The sequence below is a fragment of the Gymnogyps californianus genome, chromosome 2 (genome assembly GCF_018139145.2).
Source record: "Gymnogyps californianus isolate 813 chromosome 2, ASM1813914v2, whole genome shotgun sequence".
In the NCBI taxonomy this organism is placed as follows: Eukaryota; Metazoa; Chordata; class Aves; order Accipitriformes; family Cathartidae; genus Gymnogyps; species Gymnogyps californianus.
Genome location: NC_059472.1, coordinates 14176401 through 14191716, shown reverse-complemented (window position 1 = coordinate 14191716; position 15316 = coordinate 14176401). Strand labels below are relative to the sequence as shown.

Here is a 15316-nt window from a genome sequence, read left to right as displayed (position 1 = left end):
TAATAAGTGCTAAATACTGGGGGTTTTGTAACTATTATTTTTCTATTAAGAGGTATTCTTGATCTTTTTAACAAAATTTACGGCAGATATTGTAACTCTAATATTATTTCCGTAAAAGATTAAGGAAATGAAGGTGTTGCAACTTCAAAATAATTAATGGTTGGTTGCTATAAATCCAGAATACATCCATTGGTTGTCAAAAGGTTATTTCAGATCTGAAACGTTGTTAATGGTTCAGAATTTAGTCATAAAAAGTTAATTATATTTTATTTTCTAGGCTCCTTTATCCATCTGTAAGAGTAGAGTTAGCTACGTTCATTATTGCTCAAATCGCATGGTTAATTTATTAATGCAGAGCTAATCATTAATGTTTGTATTATCAGAGAAAGTAGAAGAGTTGTAGCCTAAGGAAAAGCATAAAACATGCCCAAAACTCTTCAAAATCTGTGAAAATGCCACACTTCAGACTCTTTATGAAAATGAAGGGAAAGACATTCTGGAACAACACCTAATGGTTAGAGGTGAATAATTCACATGCTTTTAGGTGTGTGCCCTCAATATGTTTCCTTATATATAAGCCAGGAAGTAGGCAGTGTGTAGCTGATGTTAATCCTTTGTGATTGTAAGGAGTCCTTGTGCATAGGACTGTGACTTATCATGGGACTGTGAGTTATCAGAGCTGGTGAACACAAATATGTGGCTTATGTCCCATCAATTCTTTGGTTTTGACCATAAACTCTACTTTCAATGATAGAGAGAACTTTGAACATTGAGAATACTGAACAGTAGCATTTATTGGTCACTTGTGCTTGTATTCTGAAAGTGGTCTCTGAATATGAGTATCCTGGGGTGCCATATTTGACACCCTGCATCTAGGCTTATTGATTTCCCAGGGCACCTTTCCTGGAAGAGATTAGTGTGCTTTCTTCTCTGCCAGAAGAAAAATATAAAACAGATTTACAGCTATTTAAAATGAGTGCACACATCTTAAGGACTGTGTGCAATTCTGCTCTCTGTTGCTCATGAAAGCTATTGTGGAGTTTGAAAAGGTACAGAGAATGCCAGCTAAAGTAATTGAGCTTGAGCTGGAGTTAAGCTCACAAACAGAGAACTAGGGAGCACTTGATTAAAACCCAGTATAAGACATACATTTTTACGCAGCAGACAGAGAATTTGTTGCCACAAGAGGTTGCGAAGGCAGGCTCATAGAAGGATGAGACAAATTCATGGACAACAGATCCATAAAAGGATATTATATGGAACACACAGGGATGTACCCTTTAACATCTTTGCTACAACCCTTGTGAATCCTGAGGAGCATCAACTGAATGGAGTAGAAAGTAGCCAGATTTGCATGCCCTTCCTAAACAGCATCTCCCTTTGCTACTGTTGGGGATAGAGCACTGGGCTGAGTGGATCATCGTTCTGACGCAGTGGGACATCTCTTGTATCCTTAAATATATCTTTCCTTCTTTTCCAGCCTGCCCATTGGTAGTTAAAGATGGCAACAATTTTGCAGGTACAGTTTTTTTGTGTTCATTTTTGTTCCTGATTTATGGAATCATTTTCATTACCTGATTTGCACAATATTAGGCAATAAATTTCCCTTCATGCTAACAGCTGTTAAACAGATGGTGATACGAAACTCTTTGATGCAACTGGCTTTGTCCTTTTTTTGTTTCCTGTGATGCGGTATTAATTTCGATTAATGGAATGTATATTTTGATGCCTTCCAGGATTTAAAATGATGGAAATGTTTGGTTTGGTTGAAAAGGAGTTTTCAGCTGTGGAAGGGGTTTCAATGGAACCTGGTACATTTAATGTTTACCCATGTTACAGACTGCACAAGGATGCCCTGGTGTCCCAGCCTACCAAGTATGTATCAGCATATAAATATTCATAAAACACATGAAGATAATTGTCCAGTGTAGGCAATTATTCATTTCAGGGACCAGTATTTTCATGTCAGAAGAGCAGAGACGCTAGTGTATATCTACATTATACTAATGAATAGGAAGAGTGGTTAGTGTCCTGAGTCCTCAATCAGTTTCATTCAAAAATAGCAGTTGGGGGTAAAAGTAGGAAACCCAAAATAGCCAGTGGGCTTATCCACATGAGCCAGTTTCAGGCTTGTGCCAGTGTAGCACTAAGCAATTTTGTGCGGGTGTATGTCTGGGCAGATTCCAGTATGTAGTACTTTGTGAAAGGTGCCTCTGGAAAGCAGGTTGAAGTCTCATAGAGTGCAGGATGTCTTTGAAGTCTGAGTCAGAGTGGGAACCTGCTTTAGGTGTCCTCAGTCACATTCTGCATCGGTCTATGTCCATTCATTGATGACAGAGGAAGATTATCTCCTTAGGCTGAAATGAGTCTGTGTGAACACCATCTAGTACCTTCCTGGGAGGCAGGACATAGTTCAGTCACGAGGACTGTGTCCTGGGAGAGATATGGAGGAGGCGATGAAGAAACCTCCCATCGAAATTTTACAGTCGTTCCTCAGAGAGGAAGTGATGGAAACTCTCCATTTCTTCTATGAACAGTGTGTATGTTGTGTTTGGTTCCTCTCAGTCCAGTCCCCCACTTTTGTATTAAGTGGCACCAGAGAAAAGCAGTGGCCCTGCTGGATTAAACATGGGAAGATGTAACGAAAAGTATTCTTTAGCTGAGATAAATAAGAAAGAAAAACAGTGGGAAATTACTTTTAAGGTTTATATTAGATGTCATCTTAGTCTTTTTGTGTGATTATCCTGTTGTGTCCCAGTTGGAGCTATACTTCTTGAAGCTGTTTCACATTCTCCATGTTTAGTTTCTTCCTGGGTCTAGCTGGACTGGAATTTCCAGGCAATAGCATTTCTCACTTCTTTTTCCCTTTCTGCTTCTTTCTAATGGGATCTGCTGCATTTTTATGCTCTTCTCTAGCTGCCACCCCAGCCCAGTCTTACTGCTTCATTAGGCTTTTACTCCCTTTCATGGTTCAGAGAATACCTTTCTCTTGATGATCTACAGGTACGTCTGAATAATACCACTTGTTTTTGTCATCTCATCTGTGCACTGAATGTCATTAATGTTATTCTCCTTTTTGAGCTCTGTATCCCCAAACCTTGTGTTTCCCCCACCCTGCTTATTGAATTTTTTTTCATTTGCACTTTGTACAATGGGCATACTGTAAGGCTTTGTTCTTATACCTATTGAATTCCCTCTCTCTTTTCTCGATGGGAAATGTGCAGTGTAACATCACATTTGATCATCTACAGACACTGTGCAGAATATATTCATTATATATCACATTGAACTCCTTTTCCAGCATGATTCATATCTATACATCTTACATGTGCCAGAAACACTTTAGAAGGAATGGATCATATTTGGGGAAAAGAAATTGATTAAATAACCTCTTCAGGCTTCTTTCAGATCCCTTTACTATGATTTTAAGGAATCAAGCTAACTAACATTTTCAAAATACAGTCAGTCATTTCAGACACTTGTCCAAATGTCCCACTTTGGGATTTGTCAATGAAAGGTTAAATTAAATTGGAAGTACTAAATAGCAAATTTTAGAAGATGGCATAAAATAACATACTTCTTTTATATCATAAACTTCCTCTGTCTTCTGCAAAAATTCTAGAACAGATTGTATTTCTGTATGTGTGATCTGTTTTGACTTCACTTTCTTACATATTGGCTTTGAAATGTATAAACTACATTCCCTATAATTTACAAAGCTTCCTGTAACAGTCTCTGTAAGTCCTAATTTCTATCCATTGCTGATGGTTTAATGACAAAGGACATGTCTATTGAGATTGGTCTTCCAAGCAGCTTCTGTTTTCATTGTCTGTTAAACCAGACAATAGCAAAGGTCTTGTGAGTGGCTACTATTTTTTAAAAACTTCTAATATAATTAATTTCAGCTTTACTTCAAACTGACTATCGATTTGATCTTTAAAAGTAAAAAAAAAAAGGACAATTTTGTAAATTTCAAGGGAGAAGATGACTTCTCCTTTCTTCGTAAGTATTCTTTTGATAGTTACCAAGTTGAGTAGATTTTGTAAACACATATTCATATTGCTTCTCAGTATTGATTTCCAAAGAAATATAGAGAGTAATAGAAAGCGTGTTAAGTGAACATCTGGTGAGTAAATCACCAGATTTAATGTTTGTTTCAGTTTAAAAGACATTATTTCTCTTACAGGTATTTGCATCCTGAAGGTCTTCCTTCTGATTACACCATTACGTTTCTCTTTCGTATACTGCCCGACACACCTCAGGAGCCATTTGCTCTTTGGGAGATTTTAAATGAAAAATATGAACCACTGGTTGGAGTTATTTTAGATAGTATGTATTTTGTATTTTATCAGTGACTCTTTCTTTACCTGTATGAATTATTCATTCTGTGTCTAGATTTATTATTGCCAATGTTTTAATCTGCTGCCAGAACAACTACGTGAATCTGGAAAGTGATAGTCTCTAATGGATATTTTTTAGATTTAATTTAACTGAGTTTAATTTGGAGGTAGTGTCAAATTTTGAGTATACTGCTCTAAACTGGGAGCAATGATACTGAAATCCAAAGAGCTGTACTAGATGTAAATTGATGTAAGGGAGCTACTCATTTGTTTTTAAAATTTCCACTGCTCTGAATCTGGTTCTAATAGAATCTATCTTGATATATGCCAGTGGTACTGACAGTACGGTATACGTAGAGGCAATGCAGTCTGGTGGATAGCAGACAGAGCTAGAGACATGAATTCTTGGTGACTTTTCGTTTCTACTTGATCTGACTTCCACAACTGTAAAACAGGGATTATAATTTAGAAGGTTTCCATATTTACTGTTGAAAACATGTAGATACTATGATAGCTGTTATTTATAGCTGCCAATTTTAAAAGAGATATATTAGTACTTATCTTTCTATCTTTCCTAGAATTTTTTAGATACGTCACCTTGAAATAGGTGGGAATTAAGCATTTATCTAGCTTGAGGATCCATGCCTCCTTTTCTTGTCCAAGTCCTACAGAGAACTAGGGGGAGAGTAGGATCAGGTAGACATGGGTGAGGTAGACTCCCAACTATTGGCCCATCCTTCCTGTCAAACCAGGCAAGAGCATTTGTCTGAGACAACTTGTTACTTCTGGGTCAGTATATCACTTATGAATGTGTTTTACTAACATTTGATCTGACATCTTTGATCTTCCTTGTTAAACACAAAATTGACCCTTTCAAATAATGTATCAGGCCTTTTCTTCCTCTAACACAGAGCCCTTATTTTTGTTCTCACACAGATGGTGGTAAAACTCTGACTTTCTTTAACTACGACTACAAAGGAGATTTTCAAACTGTGACTTTTGAAGGTCCTGAAATAAGGAAGATATTTTATGGGAGTTTTCATAAGGTTAGTAATGGTAGTAGGAAAAAAAAGCACTCTGAATAAAGGTTTGGGAGTTTTTCGTGTTTTGAAATCTTCTTTCATGCGGTCAACCACTGCCAAAAGAAATGTATTTTGCGTATTCAGAAGCATCTACCAAACTGTCTTAAGTCTCTTTACAATATTGAATTAACATTAAACAAATCATAGTTTTTATGATGAAGCTGATGTGATCAATTTTCATCTCATGCTTTGTGCCTGTATTTTAGAGTTGATTAAAAATACTTGCCTTGAAAAGTAATTTAGAAATACATTGGCTTTTACTTTTAAGGTTTGGATTAGAAATGTCACTCAAAATGAAAAGAAAAAGTCCAGCAAAAAAAATTATCCTTCTTTTGACCAGAGTTGTTATTTTTAAACATATTTTAAGGGCTATGCCATGTCGAACTTTTCTTGGCAGTTAGAGAACTTGTAACATTCTTTCCGAAAGCAGATGAAGTAGTGCTGGGATGGTAGCACATATGTGTTCTGGAAGGTGCTTTTGCTGTTCACTTTTATTCCCGATGTTTGTATCTTTCCTAAATAGCAAATTCTCCTCTTACGCATTTTTCTGCATTTTGAATGATGATCCTTGCTATACGTGTGTTTGAAAGGTGCAGGAGACCAAAGTCATAGCAGCTTTTCAGTTATTTAGTTCCAGCTGAGCCCAGAGCAAAGCAGCTACAGGACTCCTTCCTGGCGTTCTCTCACCCTGGGCTCTGATCTCCACGTAGTGTACTGGTATAGAGCAGATACTGCATTTCTACCAGCTCTTCATCAGGTGTCGTTCCCCCCCCCCCCCCTTGCTGTTTTCTTTGCTTAACTGAGAGTTTGCTTGTGACAGGACAATTGTGGCTAGGATTGTTTGTCCTCTCTGCTGGGAATGTCTTTGCTGCATCAGCGATGGACAGCAGGAGGAATTAACTTTGTTATTGTGCTCTGCTTTTCTGTACTGCGTTTGACGTGATTTGATTTTTTTCAGTGTAAAAACTTCACTATGAAAGGTTTTGCTGTGTGGTTAATGTATAATTTACAGGCTAAATGTTACTGCTTAGTTTTGGCTTTTGCAAGTGGCTATAAAGGATGTATTGGTGAAATCCAATGCTATACAGCAGGATCATACAAGGCCCAGGAATTATTACTGACCACATAAATCAAGGGTTCTTTGGGATCTGGGTGGTATATGAACATTGTGTCGATCTTTTGTCAGGGATACATTATTTTCTTACTGAATAAATTATGTAAGGTGCCAATTTGTATGCAGATGTTCCATAAGAGAAAAATAAGCTAAATTCATTAAATAGATTAGAATCATAGAATAATTCAGGTTGGAAGGGACCTCTAGAGGTCATCTAGATTATTTGCTGTGGATTATTGTCCGAGTTTTGTTAGCAAACATGGAGTTAGGAGCTCATTTCAAAAAATGCCCCCTTTGCCCAGGAAATTAATATAACCTATGTGCTCCTTTGTATGTTAAAGCATCTTTTCTTTTGTTTAGTTGCATGTTGTTATCAGCAAGACTACGGCCAAAATAATTATTGACTGCAAGCAAGTGAGTGAGAAGACCATTAACGCAGCAGGGAATATTAGTTCTGATGGCATAGAAGTGCTGGGGAGAATGGTCAGATCCAGAGGACCAAGAGACAACTCTGCGCCAGTGAGTCGTAAAAGAACAATTCTTTAAATCATTTAAAATATCCTAAAAACAAGTGTTTGGGATCTTTGCAGTTCGTTTTAAGTTGAAGAAGAGTGAACTCGTATTTGAAACAGTAAAGTTCCAGCATTTCAGAAATTCTGCAAAAGCCTGCAATAGTTCTCAACTTGGGCAAAATCTATTTTTGATTAGTTTAATAAATGAAATCACTAGATCATCATTGTTCAGATGTTATTCTCAAACACATATGTGAACACAGCCAATACATTCAGATATGAATTGTGTTCCAAACCTCATTACACAGAGTAATACAATGTATAACTCCTTTGCTTGGAATCATTTAAACTTTGTTTTGAGTGATAATTATGACCTGTGTCTCTTACTCCCTCTTATTCTTTGTTTGCCCCCAAGCTCACTGTCTGTTCATTAAATAATTGAACTGGTTTGACACAGGTGGCCCCTCAAAATCCCTGTCTTGGTATATCTACTTCTTTTATAATATAAAATATTTTAAATGTGGAAGATCCTCCCCAAGATTAAGTACTCTTTCATTCCTCTGAAATTATTCTCCTAGAAGCAGTAATTGATCATTCTGTTTGCACGGCAACCTATGGGAGTCTTTCCATTTTGCTTCAGATGTCATTAAGAAGGTTTGTTTGGGTTTTTAAGGCAGATTTAGTTGTTGAAGAAAAATTGGAAGTCTGGCAATGATCTTGGGAAGGCTTCTTTGCCATGCAGTACTGTTTGCTAATTTTCTTTGAACTTTCTTGACCCTAGAATGAGGTTAGCAGAGAATGTGAACCTTGAACTCAAGGCTTGATTTGAATAGGAATGAGGTTTCAAAAATGTATTTGCTTGCTAATATATGGAAATACTCTTGTTTAGTAAAAAATAAGCCGTCAGAATATATCTCTGTGTACAAAAAAGAGCCTTTAGGCCTCAAACTTATGGATAATAATTATATTAAGCCTGTAAAGAGAATTACAAAGAGAAACCTTTGTAGTCACATTCCAATAGAAACAGAAAAAGGCAAACTTAGGAAATCTTGGAATTAAGAGAAGGCTTTGTAAAGAAGTGGAAAGAAATGGTGTCTTTTGTTAGAACCCAGGAATCTATAAAAGATAAGTCAGACTGCCCACTCACTGAAAAATTTGGTTTTGTTCAAATGAACTGTAAAACTGATGTAAGACTACAAATGTGTAGCTGAAGATGAAAATTCTTTACTCCATAGTACTGTTTAGCTGTCTTCAAGTATTACCACATATACCAAATTACAAGCAGGTCAAGAAGCACCCAAATACCATTCTTTAAAGTCTCCATTCTGTGCATTTTATTCATATTGAGTAGAACTTGTGTGAATAGTCACATTTAAGGCATGAATGAGTTGGTTTCCGCTACTCCAAAAATTAGAGGACATCAAAGGAAGCTAGTAGGAGGCAGGATAGAGGTTCTTCTCAGTAGATCAGTGCAGCTCCTTGCTGTAGAATTTTGTAGGTGCTAAATATTTATATAGATATTTAAATATTTATATAGATTGTGCTTCATTAGATATCACTTGTGCCACCATTGGAAATAGAATACTGGAATTTATTCCATTCCAGTATCTTCACAGTTTTAAGAGGTTCATGAAGGCATGCATACAACAAAAATTCCTTTTTGTAAAACATTTTGAAAGTTGTTTTGAATTGATATGAAAATTGGGGTTCGTTGATAGTTCTGAAAAGTTCTTTTTTCATCAGCTGTATTTTCATGAAATGCTTTAATTTTACTTTTAGAGATGCTTATTACATAAAATAAAAACAGTCAGGCAGTTATTTTGGAACGAAATTGTGGATGTTTTGTTCTGACTGTATTCACATGGAACAGTTTAACATTGTCAGAATGTTTTTAGTGTGGTTTTTTTATAAATGAATCCAGTGCAATCACCTGCATTTTGCAAAAAGTTTCAATTTTGAGGGAATATAATTGTATCATTTTTTTTCCCATCGATGCGTATGGTGTGCAACAGTTCAATGAACAGGCAGAAATAGGGATAGGTAGGACAAAAAGGGGATTAGGCTAAAGGTGCCTAGCCCTTTTAACATCCCTTCATAGTGAGGCGTCTCTGGATTAGACACTCCAGCCAGCTAGAGCAATGAAACCTGACCGTGACGTGCAGGAAGTAATGTTCTTTATTCCTTCAGTGGGATTTAATGAAAAGTCCAGCTTTAAAACATTGTTTATTTACAATTCACAAACCTTCTCTTTATTGATGTTTCCTTTTCTTTTAAATTTAACGTGTTTATCTCTATGTACTGTTAAAAAAAGTAATGTGTCATGTGGTCTGGTCTTGAGAAATCTTTGCAGAACTGTAGCCTGATCAGATGAGGATGGGCAGACTTTTCTGTCTTACTGGTTCTGCTTGCAGGGCTGGATATTTAGAAAGCAAAATCACTGTGAATACAGAGAATTATGAATAAATGTTTAACAGTAGCAAAGAAAGCTTTGTTTAGTTATTTAGCTTGAGTCAGAGCAACCCACGTAATATTTTAAAATAAGAATACTGAGTCATTCAACATTTGGATGGTGAATACAGCAATTCAGGGAATGTCTATTTGCTCTTTATTTTACACCAACATGCCTTATCACTATGGATCTCTAGATTGTCTAATCCAGAGAAAATGAATGCATATACATGCCTATGTAGGACTGCATAAATTTAGCCAATACTGTCAGCCTTCCATTGTTCACGATAACAGAATAGTTTGGAATGGACGGTGTTACGGAAAAAATGGCAATACTACTTGCTTCTGAATCTAAGCTGCTTTCTGCACAACCAGCTCAGGTGTTTCTGCACTCCTTTTCTGGGATGTCTTACTTGCTTAAGTGTAGTATCACGCAAATGTCCAGGGTCATTCTGAGTCCCAGAGCAGAGTCTTCATGCATGTTCATGTGCTACTGTGCTCAAGTTAATGAGTCCTCCTGGAATTAGTAGCTTTGGGATGTGTAGCGAAGAGGCATCTAAGTGGCTCCACATGGAGCCAGCTTGCATTGGACTCAGGATAGACCTTTGTGGAGCCAAACCAAGGGTCCAAAAGCTGCTTTCATGCTGCACTTCAGCTGTCTGAGGTGTTTAGCATGGAGCCAGCTCACGTGTGTCTGCATCTGTAGTACAGCATCTCTACAAACCAGCTAATCTGTTGGCAGATAAGAAGAATTTCTATGTATATGAAAGTATTCCTTTGTTTAAAATATAATAGTTGACTTATATAAGAAAAAAAATGAGGCAAAACTGAAGGTGCACATATGTAGTTCATTTTAAAAGCTTTAGAAGCAATGCAGTTTAAAAAAAAACTTTAAATTTACTCCTCTGTTCTAGTGTTAAAATAATGCCACTGAAAATAATAATGGGAGCAAAACCAAAGAGAGTTCTATCTCTAGCAGTTCCTCACATTTTTTAACATGTGGGGTTAATTTAATGGGATGTTCTGTTCCATTCCCCTCTCTATTCAGTATGCACATAAATGAGGCATGGAAAAAGAATAGAAATAGTAACACAAGAAAGCTTCATCGCTCTAGACCCCTTTGTTCAGTTCAAGGCTGTAAAGGAGACAATTGGTTTTACCATTGAGTCCTATTTAGTATATTGTTTCTGAGTACCTCGCAGCCATTATTTTTACCAAATGTGTGTGTTCTTGTAGATTAAATTCTTGTCCAAACCACGTTCCCATACCTGTGGTGGGAATTTTCTTTTCTGCCCAATGTTGTCATGTGTTGAGCAAGCTTTTCACCACCCTTAAACCTCCATTGCCTGGGGATAATATGGATAAGAGAGGGCATATTCTGAAGTAAAATAAAACTGGAGAAGATGATAAATATTATTTGTGGCTCAGCTCCAGTGTAAGTTATAGGCTACAGGAGACTGTGTCCCAGATAAAATCTGAGCACCATACCAGTAGGTTAAGAGACATTACTCAGTTTTCAGAAGCTGAGCTCTCTTTTGTCTGTCTCTTGATGCCTCCTTTGCTAGAAAACAGTATCAAGAGGCACCATTGGGCAAAATCAGGGATTTAATCAAGGAGGTGGGGATAATCCAACAAATGCCTGCAGCATTTAACCTTAAACAGCTTGCTCAATCCACATAATGTCTGATAGTTTGGAGAAGTTGGTTAGAACACAAGCCTTTTACTGTTTAAATTAGCATCTTTGTGGCTAGCTGCTCAAAGTCGATAGCCTTTCCTCTGTCTAATCTGAGTGGTTGACTTAAGGTAGCTTTTCTTGCTAATGGCTCCATTTCGCACTGATCTTAAAACTAACAGTCATCTTGTACATCACCCTTGTTTTGAAACAGTTGCAGTTACAGATGTTTGACATTGTTTGTGCTACCTCATGGGCCAATCGAGACAAATGCTGTGAGCTTCCTGGCTTGGTAAGAAACCTCTTTCAATAACTGTAGAATTTACCTTTTACTTTCCCCTTTATTGAGACAAATATTTTAATGGAAATGGACAGTTAAGAGTTTTCAAAAAAACCCAAGTCTGCTTGGATTACTTGTCCTATTGAAAGTCAATGTGATGTATGTTTCTAAATCAAGTAGGTGCTTTTGAGGCATCCACACAGGACTATGTCTTAGATTCATAAAATTCTTAACTTCTGAATTGAATTTTTGGACATCATTCTTTTCCTATCTTGATCTTTCCTTAGAGAGATGAGGAAAATTGCCCTGCCCTTCCTCATGCTTGTTCCTGTTCAGAAGCTAATAAGGGTCCCCTTGGACCTCCTGGACCACCGGTAAGGTTTTATTCAGGTTTGTAGTCAACTGTACCAAATAGTCCACTGACCACCTTTATTCCAAGACATGTGAATATACTGCCATTGTATAACTAGTAAGGTTAAATTAGAGTTTTAAGCATTGGCAAAGAGATAAAATTACATTAAATTTATAGCAAAGATGCCAAGTAATGTGCTGCAAAAAACCTCCTCACCCAATAAGTCAGTCAAATTTTTAATGGTTTAATCTAGACATGGAGCAGTTAGGGTAACCTTTAGACCCTGAACCCTGTTACCTGTCTGTAGCATTAGTAGATATGTCATAGTGCCATTTGGTTTCAATTTTTTAATCACCCGCTGTCTGTCTACTCTAGCACACGTGTATTAAATGTAGTTTGGAGTTTAGACTTCTGAAATGCTCAGTTTACAGCATGCTTATGTATTAAAGGTATGGGATGTGACAATGCCCCTTGTGTGATAAAAGATGAAAGAAGACTTTCCTGTCTCTAAAAGCCCTACCTAAGAGCTACAATATTTATTGGAAAGCAGAACTGAAAGTGCTGGTTCTGAGAGCTCCTAGAGGCAGAGAGAACCCCAAAAGCATTGAAGTGGGGAGAGGATGAAATGAACTGGCTTTGGTGAAAGTTGAATTGAAGCTTTTTCTAGCTTGCCAGTGAATGATGAAATACACACTGTCACCACTTATACCTATATTTTGTGGTGTTGCTTTGATAGTACTCATCTCAGTGTTTACTGTGTATATGTTAAGTAAGTGTATATCTAAGTTCCTTGCATAACCAGTGGAACTAGATAGTCTCTTCTAGAAGACAATTATTTAACTTTCCTTGGATCTCAGCGTACTATCTTTAGAAAGATGGGATAAATCTCCTTTCTCTTTACTGGCTTGTGGAAGAACTCAGACAATGGATCAGACCAGACAACTGAGATACGGGTCACTAAAGTTAGATAACTCAATCTCACATCCTAAGGATGATTTTTAGCAGTTTAGAAAAGTTGTAGGCTCTGTTTGCAATGGTCTATTATTGGTTTGGTTTAACGAGAATCCTAACTGGGATGTTTGTAGAATGGTCATGTGGTTTTTCTTTTACAACTAGATTGATAACTCTGGCATTTTAGGGCTGCTTGCTGTTAGCTTGAGATGAGGCCCTCTTGTGAACAAGTTTGAACTGCATGTTTCTCTGTTCATACTGTGTCCTGGATGCTCCAAGAGCATGTTTTGAAGAGAAAGAGCCAGTGAAGAATGCAAAGGAAAATAAGTTTCTGAAAAGGTTGAAGTACGCAAATTACATGACATGCATGTTCAACAACAAAATTAACTTGCACGTAAGACATCCAGGTAGTAGATCCTAGCAGACATTTATCCCAGTAACAACTCGGAGATTTGTCTTTCTGCAAGAACTGTTCTTCAGGCTCTGGTACAAACACTTGAAAAGGAACTCAGGAGAAAATTCACTAAAGAGGTGTACCTTGAACAAGGAAAAATTATTCTGTTCTCCTATTTGAATGTAGGTTATAAATCAAGTATGGATTAAGGTTTTAATTTCTGTATATAGGTGTACCATCTGTGTTCTATGAAAAAGACAATGGGATCATTCACACAGAAATGCAACTGAAATTGAGTAGTTTGACCATATTTCACAGTAAAATGAAAAATGTTTAAAAATTATTTGACTGGAAGGATGTGTGTTACTATAGTTCAAAACATATACAGATCAGGAATTGCCAAAGCTTAATCCAGCAGTAAAATAATGTACTTCTATTTATTACATTTAGGATTAACAATATTTTGAGTAGCATAGTGCCATGCAAGAGGAGACTTAAAATCAAGGAGAAAAATCACTGCCTAGGCAGGGGAGTATGTGATTCTGGAACTGAGCCTCTTATGAGTGATACTTTTTTTGCCAGGCAGTTAGATGGCATAGCTCTGCAAAAAAGTAAGAGGCCTAGGAAAAAGCAGAGCAAAAGAATAAACTCAGCATTCATCTCGGCGCCAACCAAAAGTCAGAAAGTCACATGTGCTATGTCTGGTCAATACTGCTCCAAGTTGTTAAAATGACATGTGACTTTTCTCTAAGCCAAGGATTTTTCTGTTTAAGGGATCAGGGTTCTACCATGTAGCCAGTTTTAGACATTAGACTAAAATACTCCAAATAAAAGGCTTCCATTTCTTTGGGATAGTATCTCTGGAAATATTTTTTAAGCTCTTTTAGGAAGTGGGTCATTTTGGGTAAGACAAAGTATCATTTAGAGTTAAGATTATCTGGCAAATTTCATTATGGGATACTGTTTTTATGGCTTCATCTTTGCCAGAATTTGATCATGTTGTCTGAAGTTCCCCACGCAAAGCAAAAGTAAGATATCACATAAACCTGATGCCTGCATTTTGAAAGGAGTGTTGCAGAACTGGAGAAGATGAGGAAGGAGATAAAAAATATTGGAAGACTGGAGAAGTTTAATTGCAATAAAAAGCTTTCAGTGCTTCATAGGTTTTAACTATTAAAAAGAAATAAGGAGGTGACTTGATAACAGTTGATTAAGAACTATTTCTGGGGGAAAGCACTGGCTACTAAGAAGTTATTTAAAATAAGAGAAAAAGGCATAACAAGAATTCTTGGCTAGAAGTAGAAGCCAAAGAAATGAAAAATTTGAAATTAGTCATACAGGCTCAGTAGTGCTGGGGAATAACCACCAAAACAAGTTTATTAGAAAAATGGGGGAGGCTCTTGTGATGTCTTCAACTTGATATCAGCGCTTTTCTGGAACTTGTGCTTTTGCCAGGCAAAGGTTACTGGGTTTAAAACATGGATAAGTGTACCAAATTCAGTGTGAATCCTAAAGCATATGATTTAATAGCTTATCATCAGGCTATTTTTAAATACATATCGTTACTCAGTAAAAAAGAAATCTGTTTCTGAGAACAAAATGGGAGAAAACTGTGTGATTTTGTTTGTGTTAAAAAGTTGCAGTTATTTTGCTGAGCATTTGCATAGGAATTTTTAATCTGAGAGAGGGGTAGGAGAAAGGCAGAGGCAGGAGAAAGGTCAGAGAGAAGCTACTGGGCTGGAATGCAGAAATGTGAGGACCTGGAATTTGGGAACTGGCAGCTGGAACACAGTTCTGCGGAGAGCGTGGGATGAGATTTTAGGGTCGGAGCTGACCGTGATGGAATGGGTCTTGGCCGTAGAGCTGTGGGATGGAAGTGAGAAGACTGAAGGAGCTGCGAAAAGGAGTAGAAAATTGCTCTGTGATCACACATATGAAGACTGTGTCATGATACCTTCATTGAAGAGCAAGAGTACTCTGGTACTTCCAAATGTTTCTGTTACTGGTATTCCTATTTAAAGTCTCATAGATACTATGTATGCATTTAATCTGTGTGGTGGGTTGACCCTGGTTGGATGCCAGGTGCCCACCAAAGCCGCTCTGTCACTCCTCTCCTTAGCTGGACAGGGGAGAGAAAACAAAACGAAAGGCTCGTTGGTCGAGATAAGGAC

General features: G+C 37.2%; 1 protein-coding gene across 1 annotated transcript in view; it reads left to right on the top strand.

Moving 5' to 3' along the window:
* COL14A1 (collagen type XIV alpha 1 chain) overlaps nucleotides 1-15316 on the top strand; it is a 126927-nt gene that overhangs the window by 80373 nt on the left and 31238 nt on the right. Inside the window, exons 30-36 of the mRNA XM_050915839.1 lie at nucleotides 1481-1519; nucleotides 1737-1875; nucleotides 4187-4329; nucleotides 5277-5386; nucleotides 6897-7055; nucleotides 11383-11460; nucleotides 11736-11822. Of these exons, the coding sequence (XP_050771796.1) occupies nucleotides 1481-1519; nucleotides 1737-1875; nucleotides 4187-4329; nucleotides 5277-5386; nucleotides 6897-7055; nucleotides 11383-11460; nucleotides 11736-11822 (755 nt within the window). The remainder of the gene's footprint in view (nucleotides 1-1480; nucleotides 1520-1736; nucleotides 1876-4186; nucleotides 4330-5276; nucleotides 5387-6896; nucleotides 7056-11382; nucleotides 11461-11735; nucleotides 11823-15316) is intronic.